This window comes from Solanum lycopersicum, chromosome 2, assembly GCF_036512215.1.
Source record: "Solanum lycopersicum chromosome 2, SLM_r2.1".
In the NCBI taxonomy this organism is placed as follows: Eukaryota; Viridiplantae; Streptophyta; class Magnoliopsida; order Solanales; family Solanaceae; genus Solanum; species Solanum lycopersicum.
In genome coordinates, this window is record NC_090801.1 from 70,839,243 (window position 1) to 70,855,882 (window position 16,640).

At 36.1% G+C, this 16,640-nt stretch overlaps 1 protein-coding gene and 1 long non-coding RNA gene across 3 annotated transcripts; one reads left to right on the forward strand and one right to left on the reverse strand.

The window, feature by feature from the left end:
- Nucleotides 1-20: 20 nt before the first annotated feature.
- LOC101251529 (uncharacterized) lies at nt 21-13,055 on the reverse strand. 2 transcript variants are annotated; one of them, XM_010317642.4, is made up of 19 exons: nt 12,628-13,055; nt 12,110-12,455; nt 10,469-10,714; nt 9,460-9,650; nt 9,206-9,377; nt 7,289-7,426; nt 7,032-7,209; nt 6,746-6,891; nt 6,360-6,536; nt 6,149-6,259; nt 5,603-5,722; nt 5,349-5,505; nt 4,660-4,823; nt 4,469-4,555; nt 2,003-2,331; nt 1,598-1,655; nt 1,269-1,408; nt 751-1,024; nt 21-534 (listed from the first exon to the last, which is right to left on the reverse strand). In XM_010317642.4, exons 2-19 carry the CDS (start codon nt 12,431-12,433, stop codon nt 199-201), a joined length of 3,348 nt encoding a protein of 1,115 aa, XP_010315944.1. In that variant the 5' UTR covers nt 12,434-12,455; nt 12,628-13,055; the 3' UTR covers nt 21-198. The 2 variants fall into 2 exon arrangements, with proteins under 2 accessions (XP_010315944.1, XP_004231810.1); XM_004231762.5 differs by having other exon boundaries at nt 751-1,000; nt 12,628-13,013.
- A 1,249-nt stretch (nt 13,056-14,304) lies between these two features.
- On the forward strand, nt 14,305-15,950 carry LOC138341906 (uncharacterized). The gene is made up of 2 exons (XR_011215008.1): nt 14,305-15,554; nt 15,647-15,950. It is a non-coding gene; the product is annotated as an uncharacterized lncRNA (long non-coding RNA).
- Nucleotides 15,951-16,640: the final 690 nt, after the last annotated feature.

Consider the following 16,640-nt stretch of genomic DNA (forward strand, 5'->3'; position numbering starts at 1 on the left):
GTTGAAAGACCATAAACAAATTTTTGCGACAAATATAATGATTGAATCACTTGTAGAATTAAAGCCATACACAAGCTGATATTCTACTCCTCTGAAAATGAAAATTACACATCAAACAAATTGAGGCATGTCAACTAGAACATCTATTGCAGAACCATTCTGAATGTGGCACTATCGTATAGTGGGAGTATTTTCACTTTAGTGTTTATGAGAGTGTTTCCTACGGTGATGGTACATTTCCCCCTTTTCCCTACTTCTCTTCTCTATGATCCTAAAAGCACATGATATAAACCCAATGGCGGCCATGGGATAAAATGTTATGTAAGGAGCCAAGGCTAAGCCACAAATATAGGAAAAGTATCCAGCAAGAAGATAGCCAAAGCTCAGGTTTATCTCCAATCTTTGGATGACCGGAAAAGGAAAGAAGAAGAAGAAGTTGAACTCTGGCTTTGAGTCACATACACCATGCAGCAAAACACCTATGCAAAGTATAGAATCCAAGAACCACGGCAAGCTATGACCGATCCCCATTCTCTGTGTGCAAACATATACCAAAAAAGAATAATGTTAATGCTACTTTTAATTATTTCGAGCAATCAACAATGTCCACAAAAACCCAAATATTATTTCATTAAGAAGACTATTGAGAGCATTTGCTCTATCAATTTATCAGTGCAAAGTAAGCGAGATTCCAAAATATGAACACAAGGCAGTGAAATCCTCTTGGTCCTAAAGAAAGAAAAGGAATACCTGGATCCACGCAATAAATGAAGGGACAAACATCAGCATTGCAAGCAAGTGTAATACAAGCAAGCCATGCCGATGATTGAAGATCTCTAATTGGGTGTCACCATAGCTTTTTACTGAGTCCAGACTACTGGAATTACTCTCCTTCTGAGGAACATGCGTGTTGATTTCACCATCATGCTCGGGTATGGACTGCTTCGATCCACTCTGACGTCTGTTCCCAGATTCTATGAACTCCTTAGTCTGGGTACGGCTGTGAAATGAAGCCATCAAAAAACTGTTTACAGACGAGAAAAATTGGTTTTAGACTACATTTGTCATAACAAAATATCAAATATCAGCAGAGCCAAAAACTAAATATCAAATGTCAAATGTTTAATCTATTCAGAAGTTCGGAATGGTCAGAATTCGGCTAGGAATCACACACTATCAATCAATGGTCATGTGATGGCCCTCAATTCTAATATACAGCATAAGACTACTACAGAAGAGTGGAGAAAGGGTACTAGTTAGGGATGTACCTGGACAGGGAATTGTGGGAGCACACAGCATGAGAAATGACCAGCAAAAGAAGACCCAATGCTGGATGAGCGAAGCACATTAGGGTCAAAGAGACAAGTGTCATATCAAACAATGGATTGAATCTCACGATCCTGACTACCTGTTTCAATAAGTAAAATTTTTTTATTAAGAGAACAAGGAATGCAAGATGCATTCAATTTCGACATTTACTAAGATTAGAGGACCAGGAACAAAAGATGCATTCAATTTCAGTTCCGAAATATATGTACAAATCCAGCCTTTTACAAACTTATGCTTTTGCAAGCTACAATGCCACAATTAAACTAACCTTGGATGACAGGAAGGCAGTGAAAAGAGGAGAAAAGTTATGTTCCCGTGTTTGCGACCTGCAAAAGATTATATTACCATTAGCTCAGTTGGTAATGAATTTCTTGCCATAACGGTTTCTGTTAAATTATGTGGTACCTTAAGAAAAACCTTAACACTGTTATAGAGTAGTCACTTTTATTAATTTATTTAGGTCTGCAGCGCACTCCTTGAGTGAGAGTATTTTAATTGTTTATGGACAGTTGGGAAGTAGGGGGACTAGAAATTTCTCTTGAGATTAAGACTGAATTTCACCAGCACATGCAACTTTGGTCCGTAAATTGACTAATAAATGATATCAGTCACTTGTATGAAAATCTTACGTAACATAAATGTGGTAGATATATTCAAGAGAGAGTAAACTAACCGTTTCTTGATGAATACATGTAAAGATGCACTAACGTAGAACAACAACTGGGAGGCTGATATCAGCACAGCCACCACTCCATTTGCACATAAGTAACAGATTGTTGAGACAGAGATGAAACTTATGGCTGGAGGAAGAGGTAGAGAAATGAGGCAGGAAAGTACAAGAGCAAATAAGATAGGTAGCAGGGCCAAACATAGAAAGGGCAATGGCATCCGCAAATTTGATTCAACTGCTGTAAGGAGTGAAGGTATAGGCAGGTCAAGCTCCCATTGTCGTGCTTGCCGCATTAAAGCAAAAAAGACAACAGCAATTGCAAAACCAGTAATCTGCACAGGTCCATGACAGCAAATAACAATGAACCCAATAATCAGAAAATGAAGAAAAAAGCAATACCTACACCAAGGAGCATGGTAAAAAGATCAGCACCAATTATAAGAACTACAGCCATTGAACAAAAGAACAAACCTGATTCAGTACAAAAGTACGGACACAGAACTATTGAACCATTGATGATATTTTGATATATGATATATCAGTAAGGAAACATGCAACCAACTTAGATATTTAGGCTTGTTGTTTCAACGAATGGACTGATACATGAAGATGTAATTTCTCGAATCGAAACTGAATGGTTGAACAGGAGAACTGCTACTGGGTGTTATGTGCTAGAAGGATATGGTAGTAAATGTTGGGTCACTAAAGTCAAACATATCCACAAGTTGACTATTGCAGAGATGTGGATGCTAAGATGGATGTGTGATCATACAAGATTAAATAAGATTATAATTGACCATATTTGTCAGAAGGTGCAAGTAGCACGGATTGAGGATAAAATAAAACAAGGTCGCTTGAGGTGGTTTGGTCATGTCCTGCATAGACCTACAGATGGACCAATCCATAGGTGTGAAGCCATGGTGAGAGATGGTGTAAAAAAGGGGATGAGGTTGACCTAAAATCACATTGAAGGATGTTGTCTCAAAAGACCTAAGAATTCTTGGATCAATACAGACTTTACTACAAAATATAGGGCACAATGGAAGAAAAATATCTAGGCGATATCTACTAATGGGTTAAAGGATTCTTGTTAGAGAGTTTCAAATATTATTACTATTATCACTATCATTTATATATAATTAATTTGTTTTTGTTTTTATTTGTATGATGATGACATGAGTTGAACGTAAATGTAATAGTTGAGAATTCACATAGCCGACCCCAAGTTGTTTAGGATTGAGGTGTAGTTGTTGTTAGTCCGGATACATGCATGGACCAGACTTCTGATGATCATATAACTTTATTATACAAAGAAAAGGAATAATTTTTGATCATATAACTTCATATATTTTTTGTATAACTTTATTATACAAAGAAAAGGAATATATGACTCTATTCCATTTACTCACTCAGAATAAGTTTTTTGCTACATGCTTGGCAGTGAGGCTTGATGAAGGATCCTACTAAAATAGTTTTTTTTTAATAACCGGTCCTACAACAATACCAGACTTCATTCTTTCTTCATAAAGGAATTAGAATGCAACAAAATCCTTAAGAGATCAGAAAACAAATCACTCTTGAATGAGAAATCGAAGGCATCCTAAACTCTGTGAAGCTTTACATGTTTCATAACAACTTGCTTGCAGCTTGCTTAGACATCAACTGAATTGGGCCTCGACTAAGAAAATAACTGTAACAAACTTTATTATGAAGGAAACAAGGGAATTCATTTCTTAGTAGTGTGTACGGAATTCTGTGGTTTCCTTTTCCAAGTTTGGCATTATAAGTATGCAAATTAGTTCTTTCAAGTATATTGCACCTCCAGCCATTTAATTGTATTGAGAGTGAGTACCACAAAAATGATTTGCAGTGGAGTGAGTATTAAATTTATCACTGGATGTCACAGGTAAATATTAGATTGATAAGGAAAGGTCATGTCACAACTTGACAATCTAAATCTGAAACCTTGAAACTTGCAAAAGGTGTACCAATCATTTCATCAGTAACTCTCGCATGAAGGTATTCACTAAAAGTAGGCTTGATAAGGTGTAAAGATATGACACTTGGGCCTAACCCAACCCCAAAAGCTAGCTCATGAGGGGAGGTTTGTCCAAGTCCATATAAGGAAGACCAAATTCCCATCCCTCTACCGATGTGGACTTCTTAATATAAGGAGTTATATATAGCTCAGACAGCAAGAATTGTGAAGTGATGAAGACTGGTGTTCTGAGGTATAATGGTAGAATGTATCCCAACTGAATGGAACATGGAAGAATATCAATAACATGAAATATTTTAATAGTTGGGAATCAAAATCAAATGGGAGATTCTGTGCCACCATCAGTATCCTATAACGGTTTGATGCTAACCTATGAGTGAAATGTAAGAAATATACACATGAAAGCAAAGTCTCAGACTGCATGGTATACAAAACTTTGAGATATAAGATTGGTTTAAAACTGCATTCACCTGTGGGAAATATAAAAGCGAAAATCTTTTAGCTGCAGAGGTTACATTAACACCAATACTTGTTTTGTACGAACAATGTGGATCAATCTGCACATAAGAGGGAAAACAAAGTCATGTAAGAGCTAAAGAAACAGAGCAGCAGTTTTTCAACTTTCTAACCGAACGAGAAACTAAGGGGTCTGTTATTATACCAGCAATATAACGTTGGTCTTTTCTGACCCTAGGCTGGAAGTCCAGAGTGCTGGAGAGGAATCCACAAGAATTGTTTCTGAGAACAGATTAGGAAAAATATGAAGACCAGACGTGAAATCCCAAGCAATTGCTACAGGAGGGAAACAGCGAAGTTTACACAGCCCTACATCCAAAAGAATAAGTTACATTAGCACCACAAATAAATAACAAAAACTGCGACATTCAATCTTATATATGGAACATTTATCTGGTAAGATTAATACTCAGCTGAATGAACTAAAGAAGTTACTTTTTACTTGGTTACATTTTCTGCAGTTACATACAAAGGTGGCAAGTTGAAGGTGTGCATGATACATGTGATTTACCAGTTATTGTTTTTATACAACTACTTCTATCTAAAGATCCCTTTGATGGGGCAGATTGAATAGCAGTTAAAGGAAGGTGAGTAAACATAAAGCTTCTTAAATTTGTATTGCATTTACTTAGCAAAAGGGATATGGAAGTAACACTTCAAATTCCCTCCAAGAAATTCCTCAAACATCAATTCCACCAAGATTTATAAAATTTGGAGGGATTGGTGAAAGATGTTGGCAAGTAACACAATAACAAGTAAAAAAGTACGAAACTCTTTACTAATTAATAGAAACAGTACAAGATGCCTTATTTGTTAAATAGGAGAAACCCTTACTGTCAATTTCCATCTCTCCAGTTTCATCAGCAGTGAACTCTGACTTTCTTATTCCACAACCAGTTGTTTTGACAGATAACGTCACAGGCATGAGACCCAAGCTAACAGAGAAAGACAGATTGAGTGCAAGAGGATGATCCTCATTCAACGTCATCTCCTGCAAATTTGAACCGAAAAATAATGTATTAAAAGGTATATATAGCTCAAACTTTTTTTCATCCTCTCTAGTTAAGTAAGCTCCACCCACCACAAACCTGTAAAGAAAACATAGACCGAATCAACGACCCAGAAGATAAGGCTGTTTCTCCGTCTGCTGGTTTAAAAAATTGCCCAACTCCCATGGAAGTGGCTGGTGGAGGTCTTCCTGAAACAGCCTGAAAATCATAAAGTCATCATGAGATGAAAAGCCAGGATCTAACCACATATAATACTCAACACGAAGAGAAGCAGAAGTTTCCATCTGAAATTCTATTCCAAGACCAAATTTGCTTTGTGGCACTAGAAAAGCTCATGAATATATATGAAGTACAGCAATGAGGATCTATCGGCCACTCTACCATCAAAGGCAGAAGAAAGATTTGATTTTCTATTTAAAACACATTGAGAAAGAAAAGTTCCTTCCCAGAGATCTTTTATCTTTTATTGATTAAGTATAGAAACTAAAGTCCTACCTCGTATTATAAAAGATTTAATGGGTAATTACACTAACACATACGAACTATTACAAAGAACTCCCAAGAAACCAGGTATCATGACTAAAAAGAAGCTAAAGCAAATTTGAGAACCCTGTGAACAAGTACCATGCGAGGTGCCACTGAGATGGTCAGATATCTGAAACCACGCATATCCTCTGGGTGCAACCAAAATACAGCAGAGGGAGGTGCCTGCTCAGTCTGAGTACCTGGTTCAACCTATTGCAAAAACAGCACCTTTAAGAAGAATTTAAATCAAACTAGCTCATATAACATCTTATTTTAGAACATTCGGCAGACAGTGCACACGACTAAGTACCTGCCTCGGAGCTGGTCCAGATGGAATTTGCACCATCTTTGATGTAACTTCTAAAACCCGTTTATTGATCGGTAAAGTGGAAACTTCAGTTCCTTTCTCAGGCCAAAGGTGCAGTCGTACACCGGAACATGGAGAAAGATTTGTGACAAAAACAAAATGGTTTTTGCCGTTAGACCCCTGCATATGCAAGTAAGATAAGTTATAAGCTGGAAAAATAGCATTTACACATTCTAGGTAACTGGTATTCAAACTTAAAGCAAAGACCTTATTCGCAGAAGAGTGCAAACATTTGTTTCTTGAAAATAGGAGGACAAAAGCAAAGCAAGCAAGCACGCTATGAAAGATATCTACAATGTAACTTTTTATAAAAAATAAAGGAAGCTGACCAACTTCTCAATGTCCAACCACCGCCTTCTCCCGTCCATCGCTAAAACTGTAACTGTGGTTGTCTCGATGTATAAATCTCTTTCAAGTGCATCATCACTCCAATGGATGTTATTAGGGCAAGAATACACTCTATGTGCTTGAGATCCTGCACCACAATTCACCTTTCAGCACACCAAATTGGTGCCATATACAAGAACACAGTTAGCATGAAAATGCATTTCCGTATACTTTTAACACTATATAAGGATCATCACTTTAATACAGAGAGTTGAGGAGTGAAAATACCAGATTTAGCTTCTCCATCTTCAATTGGTATATGAGGCAGCTGTGACTGCTTTAACCAATTAAAATTTGGAGGTATCCCACTATGAAGCATTTTTGTGAAGATTGCCAGCCTTTTTCGAACATCAGATATAGGTTGTCCAGTCCCCTGGTCTACCAGACTAAGAAGAGTATGTGATACCTGAAAAAGTTGATATATGAAATTCAGAGCTATTTGGCTACAAATTTAACTGGAGATTCTCAGGAAAAAATTGACTTACTTGGACAACAAGCTGATTACACCACAAGATAACCTGGTGCTCCATTGACAACCACACATTTTTCATGCTTGTGCTACTAATCATAAAGCCATGGGTAGGAGGCACAATACCATCAAGTGATTGTAAATTTGATCGGACCTAAAATGAAAAGTTATAGAAGCTAATGCTACATATTTAGTGAAGCAAAGCATAACTGTTCACATGAAGGGAACTGGTGAGGCAAGAGAAAGAACAACAGCCAAAGAACAAAGTACACGGACAGCAGCAGGGGATAAAATGTGGCCCATTTTAATAAGCGAAATGGTCTGATGGACCCTTATACTTGTATGCGTTTGTATTTCACACCCTTATATTTAATCTTTTGTCAACTGAGCCCTTAAACTCGATTAAAATGGAACTTTTAAAACCTTCTGACCATTGGCCGAACTTATGTGGCAATTTTTGCCAACTCAATATAGAGTGTGGTGTCAAACGCTTTAAAAAGAGAGTGAGAGTAATAAATTTGTTCTGGAAAATTGATTAAATAATAAACATAAAAAGCAAAAACAAATTAAAGCTTCAGCCTCCTTCCGTCATCGTCCCTAACCCATCGTCCTCAAAACCCTAGCCGTTGTCACTCTCTTAAGTCCTAGTCCGTTCCCAATCCATGGCGAAAGTTGAAGTTGGTCGATGTTGCAAACAACAACCAAGGAAGAAAATGATTAAGAAGTTCAGCTGTAGAGGATTAGATCTGGATTCTCTTCTTTACATGTTGATGTCTACTAAACTTTTTTTCTTTTGTGATGGAATCAATACTAGTACTCTGTTGCGATCGACAATCAATGCTAGTACTTTGTTTTACTGACATTTTTCTAAGAAAATGGATACTAAATTGTTATTGATTTGGGAGTAGTAATTTGTTGATGCATTGCAAAAAAACAGAGGTTCAGAACTCCTTTTTCTTCTGAAATAATACGAATTTCGGTGTCCTTGTGGCGCCATTTTCGAAGAAGAAAGGATTAAAGAAATGAAGATGGTGGTGAAAGATCTCTAATGGTGGTTGTGGAAGTGAATGAAAGTTGAGAAATGTAACTATTTTATTTTATTTTTTAAATAAAAAATTTATTATTTAACATTTTTGTTTATAATATTTGATGTGGCATATGACATGGCAAATATATAATTGACGTGGATATGATATGTCATTTATGTAAAAGAGAGTGAGCTACACATATGGTTGGAGGGGCTTGAAAGTCTCGTTTTAATTGAGTCTAAGGATTCAGTTGACAAAAGATTAAGTAGGAGGGTCCAGAATATAAACCGATACAAGTATAAGGGTTCACCAGACCATTTCGCCTTTTAATAAAGTACACTTGAATCATTATATAAGAACCTCAAGATTGAAACAAAGTATACTCAAATCATAATATAAGAGCCTGACGATTGAAATAAAGTATACTAAACATTATATAAGGGCCTGACCATTGAAATAAAGTATACTTTTACAGTTATATAGAGACCAAGGCAAAGGATAAAGTAGGCAAACCCAGAATCCTTCAAAAGATTAAGAATCTACGCAAGATGGAGAAAGAATAAGTTTTAGAGCTACTTCCCTCTTTTAGCTAATAGAGCAGTGCATTTAACAGAAACAGCACGACAGTTACTAAGTAACCATGAACATAAAAAAAATTGAGATAAAAAAGGAAAATAATAAAACCCATGAAACGTAAGTATATTATGTTTATCCAGTTTCCTCTAAAAGTAACAAACAATCATTCACTTGAAGAAGATAATTTGATTGGATCGGAGAGTTGAAGATTCCTACTGGAAAGGAAAGAATGAAAAGAAATGATACCAATTATAAGGCTTACATTTTTGGTTGTCAACTATAATTCAGATTTTCAACTTTGAACATGTAAAAGCAAATAGAATAAGTACCTGGTAATCATGATAACCACCAGAAATGGAGACAACAACAACATGAGAGAGTAGTGGATCAGACAGATGATGCCCTGAACGAGAAGTTTGGACCTCGTATCCTTTCCTCCATTCGTGATTTACTCGTGCATAATACTGACCAAGTGATGGCTGCAGAGCCAGAGGAGGCGACCTGGGAAAGGCACCAAAAAGTGATAGTTATTTTATAGCATTACTGTAACCACATAATAGCTTCCAGGAGTAGAGCAACTTACTGGTGTGGAGACGAAAGTGTCAGAACAGTTTCAACAGCAGATTTCCTTAAATCTGGGTGGACAATCGCAGCTCTAGCAACAAAACCACCCATGGAATGACCAACCAATATCACACTTCTCGGAGGACTCCTAGACACAGCAGCACCTTCCTTAACTCGTGCATCGTGGGACTCTTTATAATGATCCAATATCTAAGAGTAGGAAGATGTAAATAGAAACACAGACATGAAAATTACATCACATAAAATAAGACGAAGAGAGTGGAGGGGAAGGAAGAAGAGAGGAATATAAAATGTAGAGCAGTATAACCATGCATATGATAGGGTAGGTTGTCTACATCAAACCCCTTGGGGTGTAGCCCACCACGGAGACAAACTTATTTAATGACAATAACCATGCATATGATACGGTAGGTTGTCTACATCAAACCCCTTGGGGTGCAGCCCACCACGGACCCTGCTAACGTAGGATGCTTTGTGCACCTGGCCTACCCATTTCTTTTAACCATGCATATGACAGGTCTGGATTAGATCCAAAAAGAGTAGAAAATGTTAAATGCTTTCTGAAAGTTGGCAAAATTAAATCAAGTGAGCGAGTTTTAAACTTCGAATTGATAAAGAATAAACTCAAATAAAGCACTCCATCACTTGAAATTCTTCTTGATGTCTTGCCTTACTCTCTGGCGGTCTATGTGTAACATAAGCCCCTACTTGCTGTAAGACTGGAGTACCAGAACCCTCTCACTTGCAGATATCCTTTAAGAAGTTCTAGAAGTTTTTCACTGTCATAACATCAAATGGTCCAGTCTATTGTCAACGAATTTTTTAAGGTGAACCATATCAACTTGAAATTTTTACTTTTTACCTTCTCCCTTTTCCCGGAAAACATCATGTATTCATCTCTATGTATATTGGACTAGCTATGGAATTACGCAATAAAGATTGACATCACGTTGCATCAGTCAAATGTCAAAAAAGAGATATTTTTTCTTGAGTAAGAAACTTTATACCCTGTGAATGGCATATACAACATAATCTGTGTGTTCTTCAAGAATTCGACCATCCATTGCAGAATGTTCACCTTCAAGATCCACAGCAAACCAGTCAAGCATGGATGTGTATTGATAGGGTAAAGGAGTGCTGGTGACATCAAAATCTACTCCCTCTCCGAGAGTTAGAGAGGCTTCTTGGTAAAAGCTGTGCTCAAGAGGACCTCCTTGATAAGCTCTATCAGATTCTGCAGCCACAGATCTCACCTGTAAAAGCATTTGAAAAGGATTAGGAACAAACAAGAACAATAATTTCAGTAACATGTCTTGCACTCATATTATGATGCACATACCTTCACATAACAAGCAGTTAATAAATAATCTCTAGCTAAAAGGAAGAGTGCAACCTCCACGCCACCTTCTCTAGAATAAGTCTATCAATCAACAGTTGTCACAGCAAGTAAACTTTTTTTATAACATCCGTAAAAGAGATGATTCTGAATCAGGTTTGTCTAAAATGGGTAGAAGAACAGCAACTTGTCTGATTGAAGCAACCCGATTTCCAAAATACACTCCTTGAAAAGCTCTTGGTTTGGAACCCCTTTGTCAAGTGTTAAAAAAGCACATATAAGTGCTGAAGTTGGTATTAATATGCAGAAACGGTTTTTGGTAGAAGTGCTGAAAACTGATGGTAAGTCGCTGATATGTTTGGTATCAAACACTTTTTCGGTTAAAACAACTTCAATGCCTCACGCTTGAAAGAAGTTGATTATTGCAAGATTCTTAATTTCAAACTGATTCAAATACAAACTAATTTATGCCTCAATTCACTATTAAGTTTTAAATTGATTAGATTAAACTATTTGAATAAATATAAATTATTTCATCATAACTGGAGTGACAGATGAAAAATGGCTAGGAAGTAAGCACAGTTGAGAGAAAAATGAAAGGCGGAAATGAACAAACAGCTGGTTAGGGGCTTTGTTTCGAAAAGTGTAATTCCAGAATAACAAACACTATTAGGTAATGTAGGTCAAACCAAAAAAAGAAATAACTTGATAATCAAAAACAAAAAATAGTATAAAAGTTGGTCAAACCAGAAGTGCTTAGAAGTAGAAACACGGCCTTGATTTTGGCTATTAAGCACTTTCGGTGCTTATCTTAGAATCAATTGATTGATGTAAGCCCCCTACAGAAAGGGAAGATCCAGAACTTAAAGGTTATTTCCACCATTTCAATCTTTTAATCGTACCATTCTACGTAAGCCAAGAATATTTAATTGGTTCACACATAAATACCATTTACTTACTCTTCATTAATTACTACCTCTGACAGTTTAATTTAATGCAGTCACAGAGCAAGCAAATAGTTTTAGCATAAATTAACCAGAGGGAACTTGTGTTATGCTTTCAGGGTACCAAAGAATATAGAGAACAGTTTCAAGGATATAAGACTGTTTCTCTGTGCAGTCAGCAACATCTTAAGTTCTGTATCTGCTCATCTGTCATGACTAAATGCACGCACACATGTGGTACCTCGTTCCATCTAATTGGAATTAGTCATGCATTAATACATTCATAGATGGAAGATTTGAGAAAATTGAAGAGACATATGATGGCAATTCTGTTACGAAAGATTTGAGGACATAGTTAAGAAACTTGCCTGTTTGTAGCTTCCACCATTGCCAGGGATAAAAAGAACAGGAACTCCACTAAGTGTCTTAAGATGATCGCTGAAATTAATCTTTCTCCATCCTTCATGGTATAGATGTAATCCATACTTCATGGACGACAGATTTTTCGGTGTAGGTACAGGGATATAAGTAGGATACATGTATGTCATGGTACATCCATTAGATATGGGTTTTAGCATGCTATAAAGACCAGCTAAACCTATAGATATAGCAAGTAGAACCAATGCAATCACTCTAAATTTCGCTCTGCAGCCTTGCATGTTTTGGCTCACGCTACCGCCCATCCACTTCATCTTGATCGGTTCAATAACCCACCTACCAAATTACACAAGATGTAACGCTCAGTACATAGATCTTTCACCCAAGAAGTGAAAAATGGAAGTTGGATTCTGTTTTCTTTGGGAACAATCTACAAACAGAATATGTGCACTGAAACATCCTATAGTGCAATGAAAACAAAACACATTCTTTAGTTGGAAAGGTGTACCTGATTGGAGATCTATGGTTGTTGCAATGATAATAGGAATTTTGACAAATCTTTGGTTGAAGGCGACAAGAATCAAGAATCAAGAAAGTAAAGATAAGTGTGTGCCTTTCCAGAAAAGGGAATGAATCCCAATTTTAGGAAAGGCGTAGTGAGACGTCTCAGTGTATAAACATGAAGTTGCAATGTCTGAAATCTTAAACTCAAAGGTATTAATTGTAGTCTTTCATGTACAACAAAACAAGATCAGCTCATCAATGTCAGATCCGGAATAAAAAGTAGAGATCAATTAAGATAGGGAAATGAGTCGAATGATTATAATTTCACAAACTATCCGTAATTTGTTACTGCTAATTTTATACATTTATTTCCAGATTTACGCATTAGTTAAACAGTAGATACACTTATATATATATATAAAGATCATTATCATTATTATTATTATTATTATTATTATTATTATTATTATTTCAAATAGTAATTAGTTTCTGACGTTTTACCATTTTCGTCATTTTGCATCCTCTTAATGACTTTATCCATCTTAAATTCTTAGCAACTTGTTTAGCCATAAAAATATTTATTTATAGACTAAACACAAAAGCGGTTACTTGAATTTACACGCTTTCGCCGTTTAGACACCTTAACAAGACTCCCTTCCTATTGAACACTTAAACCACTTAAAAAGTGTATCTATCAAACACACGTGACTGACTTGTCACCTGTCGTTTGAGACATTTATTTTAGGATGGAGCGCGTGACATACACACCTCCTATGTGAAAAAATCTAATCTACGTGGTAAAACACCCCAACCCCTCAGTCATTCCCCAAAATCCCCAAAATTCATTTTGAAAAAAACCTAAAATTTCATTTATGATTCCCACTCAATGTGGTCGACTCTCTAAGGAAACCTTGCAATCATTTTTGTTAGTATTCTTTCTACGGCGTGCTCGATTGAAGAAAATAGATGTTGTTGTCGTGTTCTACGCCTAATTCGAGAAAGCTAGTAGATCTTGTGCTGTCAAAATCTTGAGGTAAGTTCATTTTCGAATCTCCATGACCATTGTTGCAGTTTTCCCTTTAAATGTAGCGGTTATTTTTGTATGTTAGTACTGTGAAAATGTTTTATACGCATGTGAATAAAGTTTGATTTTTTTAGGGTTTCTTTGTCAGTAATTTGTCGGCTTTATTTTTTTTAAAAATCCAGGGAATCTTATGGATATTATTATACTAACTCGTTTTCATCATGGGGTAAATTTGTGAAAGACACATCTGGTGAAGGTCTCACTTACATAGGGGAAAGTGAAGTGGAATATGTAAGTATCAATAAAGACCACTTTTCCTTAATGAAATTGTTTTTTTATACTAGAGACCTGGGGTATGTTACTGTGGGTGAATTTTATTTTAAAGACCCTACACGCAATAACTTTGTCTTAGTGCATAATGATTTCAGTTTACTAAAGCTTATAGAAGATCTAGGTGATGGTGACTTTTTGGGCTTGTATGTTGAACATGTTGTGGATGATATAGAGGTTGTTAAAGATGGGGTCCCTACAGGTTATCTTTGTGGGCCGACAACTGGTGAAAGTGTTAATAAGAATTGGGTAGAAAACTCACATAATATTAATGTGGATGAAGGGACCAACAAAGAGCTGCTCTATCTGAGAATATTGATATTGAAGTTGGTGTGGATGAAGAGTTACAACAAGCTGCCCAATCTGAGAATATTAATGTTGAAGTTGATGTAGATGATGCATCAGATCTTGAAGGTGTTGAAACTGATTGGGATTGCAGTAATTATTCACAAGAGTATTTTATTCCAGATGAAGATGACTCAGAGATTGATGAAGAGTTGAGAAATCTTAGAAATGAAAGAAGAACCAAATTGCAGGGAAAAAAACCAATTCCTATAGAGGAAATAATTATTGGAGTCGCTGGTGTTGATAGCGGATCTGAAGACATTGGAAGGAACAAAACTGCTAGGTATGTAGGAAGATTGGGGGGGAGATGAACAATATATTGATAGTTCAGAACTGAATAGTGATGATAGTAGGGATGAATTAGATTTTGAAGCTGTGAAAGGTGTTGATTTACTAGTTAGAAGAAAAAGTAAAAAGGTTAGATTTGATCCTGATTGTGTAGTTATATTTGAGCTTGGTATGGTATTTGAAAATGCTATAGAATTTAGAAAGGTTGTAGCAGAGTATGCTGAGGAATATAAAGTCAAATTAAAATTGAGGCCTAATGAAAAACATAGAGTCAGAGTTAAATGTCAACATAAGAAATGCAAATGGTTGTTGTATGCTAGTCTAGACAAAGACGCTGGTGACTTTATTGTTAAGAACTACTATCATGTTCATCAGTGCCCTACACAACCAAGAACAAGTTGTGTACATCTAACTTTATTGCAAATAAGTTTAGGGGCAGAATTGTTTCTCAACCTCATATAAAGTTGTGGGAAATTCAAGAGTTGGTAAGGAAGGAGACAGGTTGTATGTTGGAAGAACTTTTTGTTATGGGACAAAATTGATGACTCTTAAGGAGTTTATGGGTGATTGGAAGATGGAGTTTGCAAGGTTGTGTGATTATGCAGACATGATAAAATAAACTAATCCTGGTAGTTCATGTTGGGTGAGGACAGACAGAGAATCTACTCTAGGAAAAATTTTGTTTGTTTACTTTTATATTTGTTTTGATGCATTAAAGAGAGGTTGGTTGGAAGAATGCAGAAAAATCATTGGGTTTGATGGATGTTTTCTGAAGGGTGCTTGCAAGGGTGAACTATTGGTTGCAGTTGGTAGGAATGGAAATCAACAAATGTTTCCAATTGCTTGGGCACAAAGCACAGTTGGAGTTTCTTCATCAATTCCTTGATACAAGATCTAAATTTAGGCATTAGACGTGGATTGACTGTCATGTCTAATATGCAAAGGTTAGTTTAATGTTAATTTTATTTATTTTGATCTCATCGCCTATTTATTTAATTATTACTACTCATAAATTTCAATTATTATGATATGTAAGGTCTTGTAGCAGCCATAATGGAGTTGCTTCCAGATTGTGAGCAGAGGATGTGTGCTAGACACACTTGGTCCAATTGGCAGAAGACCTGGAGAGGAGAAGAAATAAGAAAACAATTCTGGAGATGTGTGAAATCAAGTTTTGAGGTAAAATTTCAAGATGAAATGGACAAACTCGCTAAACTTGGTAATAAGAACATCTGTGGGGACTTGTTACATTATGAAAGAAAGAAATGATGTAAAGCATCTTTTAAGGAGCATGCTAAATCTGATGTTGTTGAGAATAATATGTGTGAGACATTTAACTCTTCGATATTAGTTGATAGGCATAAATCAATTATCACCATGTTAAAGGAGATTAGACATAAGATAATGGATAGAAATGTGGAGATGAAAAAATTTATCGACACTTAGATATCAGAAATTTATCTCATGGCTAGTTTAGTACTTGAAGAAAACAAAGATTATGCTAGAGATTGTCAAGTTAGGTTCAATGGCCAATTTGGATATGAAATTTTAGAGGGTCATTATAGGTATATTGTTGATATAAAAAAAGGACATGTACTTGTAGAACCTGATAGTTGAGAGGCATACCATGTCAACATGTTGTTTTGGCATATCAGCATGCAGGCCAAGACCCTGAAGATCATGTTGTACATTGGTACAAAAAAGATACTTTAATGAAGACTTATAATTACTTTATCCAGCCAATACCTAACATGAAAATGTGGTCTCACATTAGTGATATAGTGATTGAGCCTCCTGAACCAAAACAAATGCCTGACAGACCACCAAAATCCATATGAAAGTCAAGGGATGAGCCAAGAAAGAAGTATGAAGAGTTATCTAGAAGAGGTGTAAAAATGACTTGCTCCAAGTGTCATCAATAAGGCCACAATAATTAAGCCTGCAAATATGTGGTAATACTCAAGCCAACCTTTGATTACTTCAATTAAATAAATAAAAATGCATGACAATTTTTCTTCATCTTATTTACA